Source organism: Panthera uncia, chromosome X (assembly GCF_023721935.1).
Source record: "Panthera uncia isolate 11264 chromosome X, Puncia_PCG_1.0, whole genome shotgun sequence".
NCBI classification, from domain to species: Eukaryota; Metazoa; Chordata; class Mammalia; order Carnivora; family Felidae; genus Panthera; species Panthera uncia.
In genome coordinates, this window is record NC_064817.1 from 54,457,859 (window position 1) to 54,476,881 (window position 19,023).

Genomic DNA, 19,023 nt, shown 5'->3' on the forward strand with positions numbered 1-19,023 from the left:
AGCTAGATGGCCACAGTTTAGCATGCTTCTGAAAGATCTCAGGTAAGTAGCCGACACTTTTTCAAAGTTTATTAAGGTCTAATTTATATACTTTTTTCAATTACATGAAATATGTATCATTTGAAAGGTGGTTCGACTTTACTATTCAGGCTTGTTCTCTTTTAGTTTCCTTCCTTCCTTCCTTCCTTCTCTATACCCAACGTGGGGCTTGAACTCATGACCCTGAGATGAAGAGTCATATGCTCTACCGACTGAGCCAGCCAGGTGCCCTTGTTCGCTTTTAATTTTACTTTCCACGTGAAAGTTTAGCCTGGTAATGATCAAAAGTCTGAGGCCATGGAGTCAGTCTCACAAGACCTACTAAGTGGATGCCAGACTCCTTAGCTGGACTGCAGACTGAGTGCCTTGCACTGCAGCCAAATATGGGTGTTGCTGACCCTGCCACACAGCCTTGGTTGCTTGCCTCCAAGTCCTTGCTCACACTGTTCTTTCTAGCCAGACGGGCGTCTCCCTTCTCTCCCTCGAAATCCTGAACCTTCATTGAGGCCCAGTTCAAAAGTCAACCCTTCCTCATAACTTCCCCAAGGTAGGTGTGACCTACACTCTCCCTGAATGCTTTTTTAGGCCTTGGCTTATCCTGCCTCTCGTTACAGCATACTTGGCCAGCACACTCTGTAAGGCCAGGACTTATTTTCTTCTGTGTCTTCCATCCAGAAAGGTATTTTTTAGACATAGCCAAGTGGGGAGTTAGCTTTTGTTTGTTTGTAATGTGACTGTGACTTAGACCTCATGACATTTTTCTGAGATTTAAGAGCCCTGATGTGAAGTTGCCCACCACACAATTCTAGATGAGGCCCTGTGTGACTCTGGGCCTGGTTTGTGTCATCTCTGAGGAAGTTTTCTAGCTCTTAGTCAAATACAGTCTCAGCAGGAAAACAGACAAAGTGGATTTAGAGAACATCTCCATTATGGATTCAGAAAACAAATCACCACACGACAGTGGAAGGACTGGTGAGGGAATTGGGCATCTTCAGCCTGGTAGAGAATACCTCAGAAAGACTTGGGCTCATTAAATGCTAGAATTGGAAAGCAACTTAGAGACCTCTGAGGCTCCGATGTCCTGCAAAGCTCTTTCTCCATTTGTAGTTCTGATTGATAGAAAAGGAAATTCTTGTTAATTCATTTCACATTCTCAACTGAGAATGACATTATAGCTCAGAATTTCAAATTTGATTTCTTTTCTCGTATTTCAAATTCAAATGTGCTGCTGTGTGTTTAACAAAAGCATAGTTTACACTTGATCTCAGCCAAAAGGCCGAGAAGCGATAAGAAGATCATAGTTTAAAAACATTGCTTATTCTGTTGTTCAGTGTTCCTCATCCACAAATTCATCAAACAAAATCCAGATAAACTTGGGTACCACTTTTTTTCTTTTTTAAGTTAGGCATCATGCCCATTGTGGAGCCCAATGAGGTTGAGACCTGGGCAGAGATCAAGAGTTGGATGCTTAACCTACTGAGCCACCCAGGTACCCTTTGGTACCACTTTTTACTGGAAAATTGCCTTTTTTTGCCTTGTTGGCTAGGGAACTTAGAGCCAAACATGTTCCTTATCAGAAGTAAGTGACTCAAGCCAGGTGCTTGGTAAATCGATTTCCCCACTTGCTTTCTTTTTTTTTTTTTTTCCCTTAAGCATCCAGAGGAGGGTCTGATCATATTAGATGCTCAAAAATGCTTGTTTAATTAATAGATGTCCTTAAGAATACAATATTGTATCATCTTTAAAAATACTAGTTTTGGGGCGCCTGGGTGGCTCAGTCGGTTAAGCCTCCAAGTTGGGCTCAGGTCATGATCTTGTGTGTTTGTGAGTTCGAGCCCCACGTCAGGCTCTATACTGACAGCTTGGAGCCTGGAGCCTGTTTCTGATTCTGTGTCTCCCAATCTCTCTGCTCCTCCCCTGTTCACGCTCTCTCTCTCTCTCTCAATCTCTCTGTCTCTCTCAAAAATAAAAATAGAAAAAAAATTAAAAATTTTTTTAAATATTAATTTTGATGAATCGTCAATGAGATGGGAAATATTAATGATACAATTTCAAGTGACAACTAAAGTTGCCGAATTATATGTACACAGCATGTTTCCATCTCTGTGAAATCTGTTTTTTGTTTACTTATTACACAGTATTATGCAGTATCACAATGGTATGAAGAGTGGTTCTGAGTTATATTAAATGTGATTTTTTTTTCCTTTTTTAGATTTTATGTTTTACAAAAATTCTATAAGTTTATATTAAGTAAATAGTTCATGAAATGAATGCATATGAATAGTTTGAAATCTCAAATGTTTACAATAACATATTAAAAAAATAATCCTTTTCCTGTTCTCTCCTTTTCTGGCTCTCCAAAGTAAAGAAATAGTAAATCTAAGTAGCCCTCTATGTGTTACACAATGGAGCTAAAAGACAGTAGGGTCATAGAAAAATAATCAGATAAAGTATTTCCACCAGGAAGGAAACCATAGAAAAAGCTTATAGGAAAGGAGGGGGTAGTTCTCTGTGGACACTATTTGCACAATAGTGTAAAATTAAATATTATTTACCTCAAAGATGTGATATCAATAAATTAGGAGGGGTGGAAGGATGAGTGAGAGTTATTGAAAACCAATAGGCAATGCCTGAAATGTAAAAAAAAAAAAAAAGTAATCAATAAACAGCAAGAAGAAGCAATTATTTAGAAATGTGTTATAAAAGAAAGAGTTGAAATATTTGAAAGCAGTTTCTTTTTTTTTATTTTTTTTTAACGTTTATTTATTTTTGAGACAGAGAGAAACAGAACATGAACAGGGGAGGGGCAGAGAGAGAGGGAGACACAGAATCTGAAACAGGCTCCAGGCTCTGAGCTGTCAGCACAGAGCCCGACACGGGGCTCGAAACTCATGGACCGTGAGATCATGACTTGAGCCGAAGTCGGACGCTTAACCGACCAAGCCACCTGGGCGCCCTGAAAGCAGTTTCTTTTTATAGTGACTTACGTTTTTGAAAGTTAAAGTTGTAAAAGGAACATGTGCCCTTGGTTAAAAACCAAAGCAGACAGTGCCATTCCTGGCGTGCGGTGGCCACTGCTGGCATTCTTGTTGACTTGGATTCCACACTTAGTTTGTTGTTCCTTAGCTTGTGTTATATGTATTTTAATATTGTAAGGTATCGCAAATTCATCTTGGAAGTACACTGGCCTATTGGTTTTATTTCAATCTCAGATGTTTAAAAAATTACCAGTAATTGGGTTCCTGACATTCAGAAAACATGTTTCTTATATCAGCTTTATCATATGTACTCCACTTCTTAACTGCCGTTGGCACAGGTCAGGCGTGGTTCTGTGGGGTGCGCAGATATATATTGGATTGTCCCTGGATTGTAACCAGTAAGCTCTCCCTTCCAACATTCTACAACCTCATCCTAATCTCTCCAAATTCATTTTTTGTAATGTTTATTTTTTTTCATTTTTGAGAAAGAACACAAGTGGGGGAGGGGCAGAGAGAGGGGGACAGAGGATCTGAAGTAGGCTCTGTGCTGTCAGCGCAGAGCCCTATGTGGGGCTTGAACTCATGCACCTTGAGATCATGACCTGAGCCGAAGTTGGACGCTTAACCGACTGAGCCACCCAGGTGCCCCTCTCCTAATTCATTTTAACATCTTTCCTTCTTCCCCCACCAAAACTAATTTGTGCTTAATCCAAGTTCTGTTCTTTTCCTCACTACATTTGTTTTCACCTGTGAAGCCCAGAATGACATCTAGTGTTTCTCATTGCCACTTAGAATAAGGTCTTCCCCATGCACGTGTCTGTAGGAACATCTGACAGAATGCCTTCCTTGCTTTAGGAAACTCAGTTTCGAATGCAGTGCAAATGTGTTCAGATTTGATCCTGTCCCACAGAGCAGGGAAAGAACCTCTTGGGCAGAGTGCCTCCTTAATCGGCTGGCCTCAGCCCCTCTCCATATTGCTTCACATGCATAAATTGAGGGAGGTAAAGGGCTCTGTGTCAGAGTTTGAGTATTTTCATTTTCAGATAATCTGATACTGATGTCTTAAGAATCCTGTTTCACGGAGTTTAAAAAGTAGATGGGTATTTCACTCTGCACAGTTTTACTACATTCTGTATTTCATTTGGGCCTGCAATGTGGGGAAACAGCGTGTTTTACTTTGCAGCTTCCAGGTGAGCCACAGACCACCAACACCACAGGTAGAAGTCTAAATCTTGGAACTAATTCTGGGAAATCCCCTGGGCTGTGTGTACAAGTAAGGTGTTAAAGAGAATATAAAAAAGAGAGCCTAGATTGCAAGTAGAAAAATACAAACTTCTCACTGAAATCACCCATCCATAGTGACTGTACAAGGAGAGATCCAGTGGATGAGAAAAGTAGACACTTTTTTTTTTTTTAAAGTAGACACTTTCAAACACAGGTGAGTTTATTGAGCAGGGAGCTCAGGTGTGAAGTGTCACCTTCACCAGAGCCAAAGTCAGCAGTAGATCGTGAAGGATTTGAGCTTGTAGTTTTGGTTTAAATTTGCCTTCAAAATCCACCCCACTCTGCGATTATCCAATTACATGTGAGGGTGGATTAATGTGCCTAAAGCTCTTTTGATGTGTCACTTCCCTACTCCGAAACCTTCAGGGGCCACTGGATTGGGTAATATTCAAGGCCTTCCAAAATTGGCCCCAGACATTTGTTTCCAACCTCATTTCCTAGGACTTCCAGCTGCAGCCGTGCTGGGCTCCTCCTTTTCCTCAAGCCTGTATGGTATAGCTCCCTCCCCACCTTTTCCCACCTTTCCTGTTATCACTTTACTGTGTATGTCCTGCCAGAGGACCTGGCCTCCATCCTAGGTTAGTTAGGTGTGGGATGTAGGTCACATTATTCTTCCTCCCTGAGCCTCCACCCCCCCTCCCCCCATGTAAGAGCAAAAGACTGAACTAGGAGGCTTCTTGGTGGGGTCCTTTTGAACTTTACCATTCTGTGGGTGAGCATCAGCCTTAGATTTTTTCCTTAGTGGCCCCAGGACACAGGGCCCTTTTCTCTTCTGTATCCCTGCAACATTTACCATTTGTTGTTGTTTGAGATGGTTGTTAACATGTTTACGTCCTGCTTTCAACTACTTTTTGAAGAGATGTTTGTAAACTGAGAGAGCCCTTTGGTAGGCTAACTTGTTTCCCTAGGATGTGGGTGAGGGAGAGGACCACTGAGTGTGTTCTACTTTGGACTTCCACCTTGTATCTGGAAGCTTCGAGGAGATGGGACTCATGAAAGATTTTCTTATTCCCCTTCTTGGGAGAGTGGGATGTCTCTTTGAGAAGAGGCACATATCTATAACATCAAGATGGAAAAGAGGATGCAGACTACTGGAGAATTCCCTCTGGTCTTCTTTGAGGCTGCTGTGTCTGCGCTCACTCTTTGGGGTGTTCTTCCTCCATAATCCTTTCAAGACTGCCAGGTTCCTGGCATTTTGGGGTAGGATGGTAACTTCATCTTTTGCTGTGCGTTTCAGGGCCCTATTTGATTACGATCGAACTCGGGACAGCTGCCTGCCAAGCCAGGGGCTCAGCTTCTCCTATGGTGACATTCTGCATGTCATCAATGCCTCTGATGATGAGTGGTGGCAGGCGAGACTGGTAACCCCACATGGAGAAAGTGAGCAAATCGGTGTGATCCCCAGTAAGAAGAGGTGAGTTGTCATGATCATGAAGCCTTCCCTGCCCTCTTCTTGGTATTGATTTCTTTTTTTTTTTTCCCTATTCTACTGTAAGTAAGTTGCTTGAGAGCAATGGATGTGCTCTATTATTCCTTTTTGGTAGAGAGTTTGTGCTCAGGACGTGGTTGTGACTCGGTGAGCCAAAAAGTGGCTTCTGAGACCATGCACTGGCAGTAAGTAACAGGACTTCTTTCTGACTCCAAAACAGGGTGGAAAAGAAAGAAAGAGCTCGATTGAAAACTGTGAAGTTCCATGCCAGGACAGGGATGATTGAGTCTAACAGGGTAAGTGGGGATCCCCAAGGAAGTGCAGCCAACATGTGAAGAGGAGTAAGAAGCTTGGAGTCTGTCCGGTGGATAAGAGAACTGGGGAGCACAACAGAATATCTCTCTTTCAGCGGGCTGGCTCTGTCCTATCAGAATACTGACTGCTTTTCAGAAAGCAGAGCGAGGGCACTCAAACTCTGTGTCCAGTGTATACTCCCTCCCCCTGGGTTACTGGCTCTTGAAGATGTGTTAGAGTTGGACTGTCTGGAAGGCTGACTTGTTTGGAACACACAAAACCACCTGTGGGTATCTCCCCGGCTGCAGACCCTGTCGGAGCTGTGGGGACCCCTAACAGAAGCTGGCCTTGTTGTCCAGCGAGGAAGGCCAGCCTCAGAGCTCCAACCAACCCCTCAGACCAATGAGGCATGAGGGCTCAGTCATTCACCCCTTTTCTTCTGTGAGATTCACAGGCCAAAGAACTTCTGGAGCAGTAAGAGGGAAAAGAGACACGGAGTAGATGCCTCTGTGTGAATGTATCAGTGGCTCCTTAGGGCATGTGTCCAGGAGACTACCATGATGTTTGTCCTTTAGAAAGTGCCAGTGAGTGCTGTGAGTCTGGATTAGGTAGAAACCTCTAACATCCCTACAACATTTTCCTGTAAACATAATTTTCCTCTTACATCAACTTTTCATTTAATCTCATAGACTCCATTTGTGAGAGATGGTCTTTTATTTAGCTCACCATTGTCTTCATTTTAGTTTTTCTTGCATGCTTTAAAATCCATTGTTCTGTTTTTTTTTCTTCTGTCCTTCCCCTCCATCTTCATGTTCTTTCACAGTCGATCAAAACGAAACGTAAAAAGAGTTTCCGCCTCTCTCGAAAGTTTCCATTTTACAAGAGCAAAGAAAACATGGCCCAGGAGAGCAGCATACAGGAACGTAAGTAGCAACAGGGTACAGAGAGCAGACTGCCCACAGCCCCGCCCTCTCTTCCTCATTTGCACCTCCCCCTATGAGAAGACAGCGAGAGAGAGAGTGTGTGTGTGTGTGTGTGTGCGCGTGTGCATGTGTGTGCGGGCATACTCGCTCATTTGCAGAGTCAGCGTAGAAATTGGTGTGCAGAGCGAGACACTGGGTCTCTCATCCAGCTGCTCACTCTGAAAGAATGTTGGAGGCTCTAAGGAAGAAATGGTTCCAAGCCTGCCCTAGCAGGAAGTCCCTGGCACTGGTGTTGGGGGTGCCAGGCTGAGCTCTGCCACGGTGGTGATGAGCAATATTCAGCTAGAGTGTCAGGTTTGGAAGAATGTTTTTTTTTTTTTTTTTTTTTTAATTTTTTTTTCAACGTTTTTTATTTATTTTTGGGACAGAGAGAGACAGAGCATGAACGGGGGAGGGGCAGAGAGAGAGGGAGACACAGAATCGGAAACAGGCTCCAGGCTCCGAGCCATCAGCCCAGAGCCTGACGCGGGGCTCGAACTCACAGACCGCGAGATCGTGACCTGGCTGAAGTCGGATGCTTAACCGACTGCGCCACCCAGGCGCCCCTGGAAGAATGTTTTTTAAGAGAACCAGGTCTAGGGACACAGTGTTGCTCTCCTGGCTTCTTCCTCTTGTGTTTTCTTTCCCTGAACTTCACTCCTCTATGTTAAGAGAAGAGCTCTCTCTTCCCTAGACACCTGGATGGGACCTGCTTCCTGAATTACATGCATGTGCATATGCACCCAGGGTGTCCACACGGCTCCAACAGACTCAGTGCCATCCCAGAGTGATTACAGAGCCAGCCTTCAAAATAAAATCCTTCCTGCTTACAGGAATTGACATGGAAGGGGGATTACTTGACATTGTCTAAGTAAAGATTTATTGCAAAACAATAAACAGTAGAAAAGGCCATAACTGAGCTATATAAACTTTTAAGAACCAATTTAATCCTGAGAAGTACTCATGTTCTGCCATATGCCTTGGAAACTAACTGTTCTGACCCTAACCTTAAACACCAGGTCACGCTGGTGAAATATTTCTCATATGGCTCATGGTGAATTGTAAACGTCTCCCCTGCTGCCTCACAAGGAGGGGCTCTGGGGTCCTGGGCTGTGGGAACTGGCAGGAGATGGACTAGTTCCAGTTGGGAAGGTCCTTTGTGTAGGCCAGCCTGATTCACAGTCATGGTCTACGTAGGTCATTGCCATCTGGACTGGTAGCTACTAGATCCAAGGGTGCCCTCATCCAAATGGAGGTTAAGTCTCATAATCCTGGCCAGTTCAGTAAGAAGCACTAGGTGCAGTTAGTTCTGCTTGTGAGCAGTAGGAGGCGGTCTGAAGTGAGATCAGTTCACTTCAGTTCACTGGATCAGCCTCAGAACCTCCATGCCAGACCCAGCCTGGTGAGGGTTTGCTGTTGGGTGGCCCAGCTAAGGGTTGGGGTGAGAGTTGAAAGTGCCTAGTGCTTATTGTCTAGAAGCTGGGCTCATCCCCTGTGGTCTGTGCAACTCGGGTCAGTGTTGAAGGCCATACCTCACACTGCATGAAGCTTTCCTTGAAGGGTTTGGACAGAGTGAGTCAGTATTGGGCAAAAAGCTCCTTGGGATGACGATAATTCTGCTTGCTCTTTTGTGCACCCTTGGAGGGAAATGGTGATTTCAGGGGCAGAGCAGAGACCTGGGTTCTGTAGCTATAAATTTAGTCAAACCAGGTACTCTAAGCCTTGGAAAGTCACCAGGCCGGTCCTGTTGGGCTGTAGACTATAGATCACTTCAGAAAGGCCCTCCGGCAGCAAGTTGGACAGCATAAAATACATGTATCTTATCTGACGTTGGGGCATTCTTTCTGTAGCAAAGTTCTTAACCTCACTATAATTATAGGTCTTCATAGTATTTCATACTTCTGTCGCTAATGCTCACCTGACTCTGTATTCTTCCTTCCCCTTGTCTTTTTTCTCTATTTTCTCTTTTGTCCCCATTTCTTTCCCTCCCTCCCCCACCCCCTCCTTCCCTCCCTCTTTGTCCTTGCTGTCTGTGAAATCAGGACTTCCCTGGGTTAAGTGACGATTATTATGGAGCAAAGAACCTGAGTAAGTCAAACTTACACACCACTAACTATTTCTGGCATGAGTGGAGGTGCTGGGGATGGGGGTATAGGGAACATGGGTGAGGGCAAAGGGTTAGGGGAGGACAGTGTTGAGAGAACTCATACCACAGCAGGAAGAGGAACAAGTGGCTCTGAGTGTCACACTTTTGCTCTGGATCCCTGGTACCCTAATAAAAGCCTGTCACTCATGTCTGTGTTTTCCTTTTGTACCTTGAAGGAATGGGGAGCCATCTTGGCTCCCCGCCTTAGAAACAAGGTGGGCAAGAAGTACTTCTTCAGGGGTGGCCACTCAGCTCATCTAGCCTATTGTTGAGGTGAGGGGTGCCTGCTGGTTGGATTCTTCTAGTGACACAACATTAAAGAATTGGGCTTAGGAATGAGGTGTTTCAGTCTCTCTGAGGGCAAGAGTACTATGGAGCCCTTTACCCAACATGCATCTGGGACATCCCAGCAGGTTCCAGGGGTCTCAGCAAACAGCTGTGGGCTGGCTTTCCATGGAGCATCTCTAAGGGGCTGAGCCGGGGGGCAGGTCTCAGTAGCATTTATGGACCATATATATCTAATGCCTTAGCTTGGGAAAACTCTGACCTCTCCCGTCTGGAAGATAATTCTGGAGTTGAAAATGAAGGAACCTAGATGGCAGGACCTTAGCGTCCCCTCTGTGCACAGAGGGGTGCATACACACGGCTCTGCCGGGCAGGTTCTGTCCAGGTATACTCTCCTTCAATAAGTAATAAAGTCACAAAGGCAAAGGAGCTTCCTCAGGGGATTGCTCAGGAACTAGCCTTGGGGGCCACCACAGCCAGTCCTTCCTATGGGGGCCACAGCATATCACAGTCTGGAACAGTGTCATCTTGGCTGAAACGAGCAGTGTCTCTGTCCATAGTTTGTTGTATCTGTGTCCCATCCTCATTTGCCTGTTGTCTTGGGAGCAGTGGGCTCTGTTTGGGCCACACTGTGCCTTGTGCCTCCTTTGAGCATGGCTGCTCTGTCCACACTCAGATGTGGGCAAGTCCTGGTGGTCCGAGGCAGGAGGGTTGCCGTGGCCTCCATATGTTCTTTGTTGTCTCTGTGTTTTGACATGTCTGTCTTCTTGTGGCTGGAGGAGCATCATCCTTCACCATTGAGGCCAAGCTAGGAGGAGGAAACTAGATAGTGGTGGCAGGAGGGCTCTTGGTGCCACCGAATGGTCAGAGCATTGTTCCCTGGTGACAGCTCAACTTAGCCAGTGCTTAGCCTCTTATTTCTGGAGCACTGCACAGTTCTGTACACTTCAGGGGCTCTGTCTGGGCAGGAAATTCAAGAGCAACCTGGTCCCTGGACTTCTCTTTGCTGCTGTCCCTGCCTTGCCTTTCCTATTGTTAGCTTTGGGAGATGTGTTTTGAGATAGGATTTGGAAACCACCCAAGTCAGTTCTTTTGATTCAGACGAAGAAGATGCTGCCAAAGAACGGAAGGCTTGTAGTGTCCAGGGAGGGACTTGGCAGACCGAGAGGGCTCTGGGGACAAGTGCAAGATGGTCAGGGGCTCTGGATTGGAGCTGTGCCTCCCAGTTGGTAGCCCGGATGTGGCAGGCCTCTCGTGGCCTGACTTGGTTGGCAGCTCAGAGTCTTGCTCCTGGAGCATTTGAGTTTTGTGCCACGTGTGACCTCTCAGTGGTGTGTTCTGAATTGGAGTCTCTTTCTTGTTGGCTTGCAGAGGGAGTGACATCCAACACCAGTGACAGCGAAAGCAGTTCCAGTAAGTGTGTGTCGCTCTCCCTCATGTCGTGTAGCTCCACCACATGTCCTGGCCATCATCCTCATTCCGGCATTGCATGGCTGCCGTTTCCGTTCAGAGGCTACTGCTTCTTTTAGCCATGTACACTTTGAGATCCTGGAAATGCTGTGGCCATTTTGTCCTTATGGGGTGGGGTTCGGGCCATGAATTAAAGGAGAGTATAAGCCCCACACTTCTGGCCAGGACCTGGCTGAAAGCTGTCCCTGGGGCCCTGGGAAGGGTGAGCTGCCAGTAAGTCAATCCCTGCCATGGGCCTCACAGGCTATAAATGCTGCCAGTTTTACACATTGGTTTGGAGACCAAAAGGCAAATGGCTCCCATGGGATACTGTCCCGAATTGCCTTTCCAGGTCTCTAGGATCTCCTGGGTTAAGGCTTGGTGTCCTTGTCTTTTTTTTCCTGACTTAAATGATCCAGGAACTGCCTAGTTTTCCTTCAGAGATCCTATGACCAAGCCAGAGAAGCCACAGTTGAAACCCTATGACCTTTGGGAGCACTGGCCTCTTGGGAGCTGTGGCGAGAGGGCCTTCTACAGTCTGCCCACGAGTCTTAGGCTCAGAGGAAGCCTGTGAGCAAGCATCCTAGGGCCTGATGCAGATGTTGCTGCCTTCCCCAGCACTGCCACCAGCTACCTGGGGACCTCTGGGCACCCGGCACCAAGTGGCTTGGTGACTGTTTTAGGAAAAGCTTGTCACTGCTGGATATACAGAGCTCTACCATGAGAACAGGGCTCAGCATTGTTCTAAAGGGCGCTGGGGACCTTAGCCCAGCCTTGAGCCACTTGTCTGGATGTTTGTCCTAGTGCAGGGGGGAGGGAGAGGTAAACCGTTAAAAGGGCAAAGTTAGGCTGCAGCTTTGGGGGCCTGTGTGAGTGCCCTGATTCCCCTGCCTGCAGATTATGGGATATGGGTAGTGTTTCTCGACCTGTTGAAGCTTCCTCATAATCCTTACCAGAGCAAGAGGGTAACTGAGCACTGAGGGTAACTGTGACCTCTAAGGACAGTTCCTGAGAAATTGGGGTGGGTTTGGGTGGAGGCTTCCTGGCTGGCGGGTCGTGTCCCTTTGGTCAGCTATATTTTGCTGAACAAGAGGACTCCTGATTCCCGTCCCAGGGGTGGCGAAGGGCTTCCCGTCCTTTCTTGTTGGTGGGAAGCAGACAGGCCCACAGGGCAGGTGTTAGCAATTACTTCCTGACCAGGCTGTTTTCTGGCAGAGGTGGGGGTGGGGTGAATGTTGTAGGGGGACCAGGACACAGGGAGGCAGATTATAAAGTGCTAACATGTCTCCCTGTTTTGTTGCAGAAGGACAAGAGGACGCAATTTTGTCATATGAGCCAGTGACGCGGCAAGAAAGTAAGCCCCCTTCTGAGAGTCTTGCCTTCAAGCTTGTGTCATGGTCGTGGGCCAGCACAGCGGTTGGCCGTGTGGGCAGAGGGGAGAGCGCAGGTGGAGTATGAAGGCATGGCTCATTGCACATCCAGCCCCTGGGCACCTCCTTCTCTTCGACAACTTTCTATCATTCATAGAGAAGGGGGAAAGGGAACCCAGTGTGCACCCCTTGCCATACCTTTGTTGCTGCCCCGGGTGCCTTCCAGAAGATAGGGCAGGTTTGCAAAGATGGCAAAAGTCAATTTTGGTGGGTGTGACTGTTGCCAAAAGAAAGGTTCTGGTCCCTCCCTCCAGTGGCTCCTCTGAGAAAACCTTGCCTAGCTGCAGGTGCCCATGCAGAGATTTCTCCTGAATCTGCTGGGAGGGGAGATGTTTCTGACTTCAGACTTGCCTTGGCCTTAGATATTTTCAAATTAAAGGCTCTTTGATGTCTTTGTAGTTAAAAGCTAGAAAATGGGCTGCATACACTCTGCTCTGTCTGACTGGCGGCTCCAGAGCCTAGGTGTTCTAGGCAGACTTGGAGGTAGAATAGGCTGTCTGGTGGGAGGCCTCACTCACTGCCTCCATGCTCTGTCTCTCCAGTTCACTATGCAAGGCCTGTGATCATCCTGGGCCCAATGAAGGACAGAGTGAACGATGACCTGATCTCGGAGTTCCCACATAAATTTGGATCCTGTGTGCCACGTAAGAGCCCAGGAGGGTTTTGGGAGTGAGGCATCAGTGCCCAGGGAACTATTGCTCTGATGTTTTATGGAAAGGGTCTGGGGCCAGGTTCTAGGGTTCTCTGGGTACATGGTATATCTAACACTCTGGAAGAGATTAGGTAGCAATAGATCCCCACAAAGCTCATGGGGTTGGGAGGCCTAAGACATCAGGCTGGCCTGCTTCCTTCCTTGGAGAGAAGTTTGAACGGCAATGGTCAGGAAGGATTGGACTGATGGCGGGGGGCGGGCAGCCCGAGTGGTGTTGACATGGCCTGGTGGGCAGCTTGTTGGGTTTGCTGGCTCCCATACCACATTAGGCATCCTCTGCCAGGTTTTGGCCTAGGAAACCCCACCTTTCTGGTCCAGTTTAAGCTAAAGCAAATAGTTCCCTGTGTGTGAGACCTGGTAATTATAACAGAAGTAGACAAGACAAACTTCTTTTCAGCTGCTTCCCCCCTCACCCCACCACTCATCTGGAAAATACTTGAGTGGCCTCGGGACCCAGGTAGAGAGGAACAGGTCATCTCTTTGGGCCTGGGGTAGGTCATTGTCCTCGACCACACAGCATTTCTTCTCTTCCTTCAGATACTACTCGGCCTCGGCGTGATAATGAGGTGGATGGACAAGACTACCACTTTGTGGTCTCCCGAGAACAAATGGAGAAGGATATTCAGGACAACAAGTTCATCGAAGCGGGCCAATTCAATGATAATCTCTATGGGACCAGCATCCAGTCGGTGCGGGCAGTTGCAGAGAGGGTAAGAGGAGAGGAGATGGCCCTGCTAAATGTAACCCTCAAAGGAAAAACAGAAAAGTTCCTGCTGACTCTCCGTTAGGATCCTCCTCCTCCTCCTGGCACAGGGCCAACCAAAGGCGTGTCGGCTCTGTGTGTTCCCAGCTGCTGGAAGGAGGTGGCTGTCTGTCTCCTCCATGCAGCTCACCCCAGCGTGTCCCCCACATGAATAGGGACCCTTCTGCAGATGTGGCCTTTTCTGGGGGTAGGAGAAAAAGGTGGAACCTGGGTGCCTCAGGGGTAGAATCTTCTAGGCCTCTCTGGGTGGCCCCAGGTTCCTCCTCCCGCCCCCCCCCCCAGGCAGATGTTTGGGTTGCCACCCGGTAAGTGCTTGGGACTGGGTAGACAGGGACTGGGTGGGCTGAGAACAAGTCTTTGCCTTTTCAGGGCAAGCACTGCATCTTAGATGTTTCCGGCAATGCAATCAAGAGGCTGCAGCAAGCACAACTTTATCCCATTGCCATTTTCATCAAGCCCAAGTCCATCGAAGCACTTATGTAAGTATTTGCTGAGACTCAGACACTTCCAGCTAGGAGAGGGCCCTGGAAAGGAACAAGAAAATAAACTGTTTTGTTGGGCAGGGGTGAGCCCCAGTGGAAGGTCAAAGGAAAGTCTGTACCCCATCCCTGGTCACTGAAGGCTCCTTCTGATTTGAGTGCCCATGCATGTTATTCCCGGTTGTGCATTTACTTACTTACTTACTTACTTACTTACTTACTATTTATTTATTTATTTAATTTAAAGTTTACTTATTGATTTTGAGAGGAGAGAGAACACAGCCAAGGGAACGGCAGAGAGAGAGAGATGGAAAGAGAGAATCCCAGGCAGGCTCCGCACCATCAGTGCAGAGCCCAACATGGGGCTCAATCCCACGAACTGTGAGCTCGTGACCTGAGCCGAAATCCAGAGCCAGACTCTTAACCAAGTCAGCAACCCAGGCGCTCCATCCTGGTTGTGCTCTTAAACCTGGAAGGTTTGTGGAAGATGTTTAGCTATGAGCCACTGCTGCTCTCAGAGAGCAGCTGAGTAGCTTTTCAAGGAGCCTGGAGCAACTCTTTATGTCAATCAAAACGTAGAATCCAGTTTGCTAACCATTTTTCTTCCGTGTCTGTGGCAGGGAAATGAACCGACGGCAGACATACGAACAAGCCAATAAGATCTATGACAAAGCCATGAAACTGGAACAGGAGTTTGGAGAATACTTCACAGGTAAGAGTTCCTGCTGCCCGGCTTGGGTAACATGGGACAAGCCAGACGCCTATTCTGGAAGTGTCTCCAAGAGGCTTAGATACCCGACACAGACTTTCTGGATGCGTTCGAGGTCACACCTTTTGAAAATACTCAAGTGCCTCCCATCCAGCTGGAGGATAATCATTTTGCAGTATCAACCACCACCACCCAGCTGCTTTAGATCATTTTGTTCATCCTATCTTCGTGTCCTTGCCACATCTAAGGCTCCCTATGTCACTTTGCTCCCCTCCCAACTTGTCCCCTCCCCGATCCAATACTCAGTTTTGCACGTTGTAGGTGCTGAATATATGTTTGTCGATGCTGTTGGTTCCTCTGTGTGGTATTCAAGTTGTCTGGCAGCATGTGTCTGTGTGTGTGCGTGTGCGTGTGTGTGTACCTGCTCACCTATCCCGGAAGGTCAGTTCCTAAAAGGTTGTGATGCTTTCTGTGTCCCATGTTGCTTACCTTTAAAGGACAGTGCCCTATATGTGCAGGTTGGTGCTAAGTAAACCCCTGCTGGTGGTGCCACCAGGTTAAGTAGGGAAAGGATGCATGGCCATACTCTCAGACCTGGGCTTTTGGAGCTCCCTTTACCATTATGTCCCTGTCCTTCCTCATGTGCTGGGCTGGCCTCTGACATGGAGCAGATATGACAGCCCCAGGAGCACTGCCTCTTGCTGAAAACTGTTTCTTTCAGTTTTTTCTTTGGATAACTGAGATTTTCCCAGTCTTCTGCTAAGGCTGTTGAGAATGACCTGCTGCTGGCCTGACGGCAGCCTAGAGCAACATGAGCCACGAGGTCTGGCATCTAATGGATGCTCAGTAAACCTTTTTTAAGCAATACGTGTTCCTCTTCGTTGCTGCTTAGTCTCACTGTCTCAGCAAGTTGACATTAAGCCCTGGGCTTGGAGCACCTGCCAGTTTCCCTCGCTGCCCTGGGCTCACAGGCTGGTGAGACTGGCACCCACATCCACGTGGGCGTCTCTGCTGGACTGAGCTGTAGGGTGGCGGGGTCAGGCTAGATTGCCGGGTTGGGGGGTGTTGTGGAGCACATTAATAATTTTGTTTTCCTCTTCACTGTAGCCATTGTACAGGGTGACTCACTGGAAGAGATTTATAACAAAATCAAACAGATCATTGAGGACCAGTCTGGGCACTACATTTGGGTCCCATCCCCTGAAAAACTCTGAAGAATCCCCACCAAGCACTCTCTTGTGAACAGAAGACATCAAGTCCCTCTTCCCTCCTCCCTCTTCAGTCCTGTCCCCACCAGGAGAACAAATGACTACTGTTCTTGTCCCCTTTTTTAGATATGTCCCAAAAATTGAGTTTTCTAGTCCTGTTCTGTTTTTTTAAATTTTCGTTTGATTTTAGTTTACTTTTTGGGATGATGCCATCTCACTTCATCATGTGACTGTGCCCATTCCTGCATGGACCTTTCCCAAGCGCTAGCACAGGTGCAAATCCATCAGAGTCATTGTTTTCATAAGAACCAAGCAGAAGCGAAGAGAAGAGAAGAGGACCTGCCAGAAAGATAGGCTTTGGACAGCTGCACGGCTTGTGAGGCGAGCTCAGTGCGCCGTGTGCCGAGATGCCCCGGGCATTTCTGCCTGTCGTGCTGCTGTCATGCGGCGCTGAACGGTGTAACGTATGGTGACAGAAAGTATCTTATTTATATATAGATATATATATGTAATTTATATAAAATATATAGAAATTATTATATATATATATTATACACTCTCATATAATATATATATATTCACTCACATTTGGACTAGAAAATCTATGGAGACTTCATCAATGGTACTGTGTTATTAGAGAAATGCTTTAATTTTCATAATCCAATCAGATGGCATCTTATATCCCAACTGGTTGGGGAGGGATCGAAAGCGGTAGTAAGTGCTGTACCAAGGGCACTCGCATATGGTCATTCTCTTGAAAGCGGAGGTTTGCTCTAGGACTGGTCGTGAGCGGGGCTTGTGCCTGGGGGGCGAGAGGGTTGGAGACTTGACCCAAAGGCGCTGCTGCCCTCGAGGTGCGGTCAGTCCTGTGTGTGGACAGAGAGAGAATGGCTAACGATGCTCCATATTAAATTGCCTATTGTTTTCTGCCACCTGATGTGTCTGCATGAGAGGTTTCCTTTTTGTTCATTTTTAAGCTGCTGTTAAACCAAAACCATGTTGTGCTACCGTGTCAGCCTTTTCATTATTCCAAATTTTACTTTTACTATTTAAGTGAATGCGTAGAATCCAATTTGACCGTGTTTTAAAGGCTCATGATGTGGAGGAGCCGGGCCTTGTGATAGAGTAGGTGATCCGGGCTCTGCCGTCCAGTCAGCAGAGGGGAAGTGGGGGCTGCTGAGAAGCGGGAGCTGGGGCTCTGTGTTGTGATGTGTCCCTTTCTTTACTCATGCACCTGGGACGCACTGGACTCCACTAAGACCCCTTCGTGCCCCCCCCAACAGGGACGGGGTGTCACTTGCCTTCCAGTTCTGTGCTGGGACGATGGGACAGCACTGAGCTTGGCCAGCCACGTAACAAGGAGTTTGATTTGGGTTTTGTTCACAGCTGCTTCATATGCCCTACCCTTGCGCCCTCACCAACAGCTGGTAGCTTACTGTTTCCTCAAGAAAGTAGACTTTAAGGCTGTCAGTTTGACCTGTAGAGCTGAGAGTCACTCACTGGCGAGACGTGAAACCTTGTTGGTTTTCCCCAGAGTCAGAAGGCAGTGACTGTGGTCAAAGGAGTTTTTCCCTGACCACGAGAGCAGGTGGCAGGTGCGGCTCGGGCCCCGCCCCTCCGTGCCCTTTGGAAGCCACCAAGCCTCTCTCGCCCCCACAATGGAGGCATCATGCAGGGGAGGAAGGGGTGGACATGCTTAGCCCCAGGGGTGAGTCTGTTGTTTTCTACCCGCTGGGTTGTGACCAGTGCAGATGATGCCACGTTGAAGACGCTTTGAGCACCACCAGCCAAACATAGGAAATCTGTTAACGGTCCTCCTACCAGCATAGTGAGGCCAGCTGTAAAGTGTGGGGTCCAGACCGAGGGTAAAGAAAGGGCAGCAGCTTTACCTGGGCAGTTCACTGGATTGAAGGCAAAGAGGGATAAGGCGATGGCCGATGGTGACTCTGGTGAGGAGGGGGGTGAGCAGGGAGTGTTGATTTCTCCAGTGTTAACTGATGTACTCTGAGTGGTGCTCAACCCTCTGCCCCTCCCAGGGAAGAAAATCAAGATTCAAAGTAAGCATGACACTAGTTGATTTACCAGTGTTCCTTCCAAGGAGACATATATTTTTTAATAAATGATAGTTGCAATGAACTGTGGCTTGGAGACCTTCTTGAAGGAGTGGAGAAGGGAGGGTGGGGGCACAGGGAGGGTGGGAGAAAGGCTCAAACCTCTGGGGTCCTCAGTGACCGTCTGCTGATTGAGTCAGGTTTTCCTCTGAATGGTTCGAGACCCTGGCGGTTGCACCAGTTCCTTTGTGAAGGCTGTACGCTTGGTCTTCTGCCATAGCCCCAAAATGTTGCCTCAGCACCAGCCAGTGGGGGGCGTGTCCATATTCTTGGTGGCAAGATGCTGACATTTCCCCCAAAGGTACAAAAGATGTGAGCCGCCTGCTGCAGCAAAGACATTCGGTAGAGAAAGCAGGGGCCAAGCTAGCAGCAGGGGGCTGAGTCATAAATATGGCAAGAAAAACCTGGCCTGCCAGCTCCCAATGTTTCCAGAAAGCACTGAGGGCTCAGGGAAGGCCCCAATTAGCAGGGCAGGTGGCCATCCCCCTGCCGCCTCCTGAAGACAGCAGGAGCACCGAGAGCAGGAATGCGCGACATGGCTGATGGCGTTGCAGCTTCTGTGGAACAGCCTGAGGAGGTACCACCGTGATTATCGTCAAGAGCAATGACTGACCAGAAGAGCAGCCCTGACATGTGGGCTGAACCACACAAAGGGTGATAACCCTTAACTGTTTGTGGCACTTTCTAGTTTGCAAGGTGCTTCTTTTGACATGCTCTCTCATTTGCTAGAAGGTAGGCCGACAAA

General features: G+C 47.7%; 1 protein-coding gene across 8 annotated transcripts in view; it reads left to right on the forward strand.

The window, feature by feature from the left end:
• The window catches only part of DLG3 (discs large MAGUK scaffold protein 3), a 57,470-nt gene extending 39,269 nt beyond the window's left edge, over positions 1-18,201 (forward strand). For 3 of the 8 annotated variants that reach the window (XM_049643917.1, XM_049643923.1, XM_049643925.1), the window contains 10 exons: positions 5,539-5,715; positions 5,951-6,026; positions 6,848-6,947; positions 10,789-10,830; positions 12,170-12,220; positions 12,839-12,940; positions 13,546-13,718; positions 14,141-14,250; positions 14,871-14,962; positions 16,067-18,201. In XM_049643917.1, the coding sequence (XP_049499874.1) occupies positions 5,539-5,715; positions 5,951-6,026; positions 6,848-6,947; positions 10,789-10,830; positions 12,170-12,220; positions 12,839-12,940; positions 13,546-13,718; positions 14,141-14,250; positions 14,871-14,962; positions 16,067-16,173 (1,030 nt within the window). In that variant the 3' untranslated portion in view covers positions 16,174-18,201. Of the gene's footprint in view, positions 1-5,538; positions 5,716-5,950; positions 6,027-6,847; positions 6,948-9,028; positions 9,075-10,788; positions 10,831-12,169; positions 12,221-12,838; positions 12,941-13,545; positions 13,719-14,140; positions 14,251-14,870; positions 14,963-16,066 lie in introns of all 8 variants that reach the window. The other 5 variants (XM_049643919.1, XM_049643920.1, XM_049643921.1 and 2 more) reach the window with 3 other exon arrangements.
• Positions 18,202-19,023: the final 822 nt, after the last annotated feature.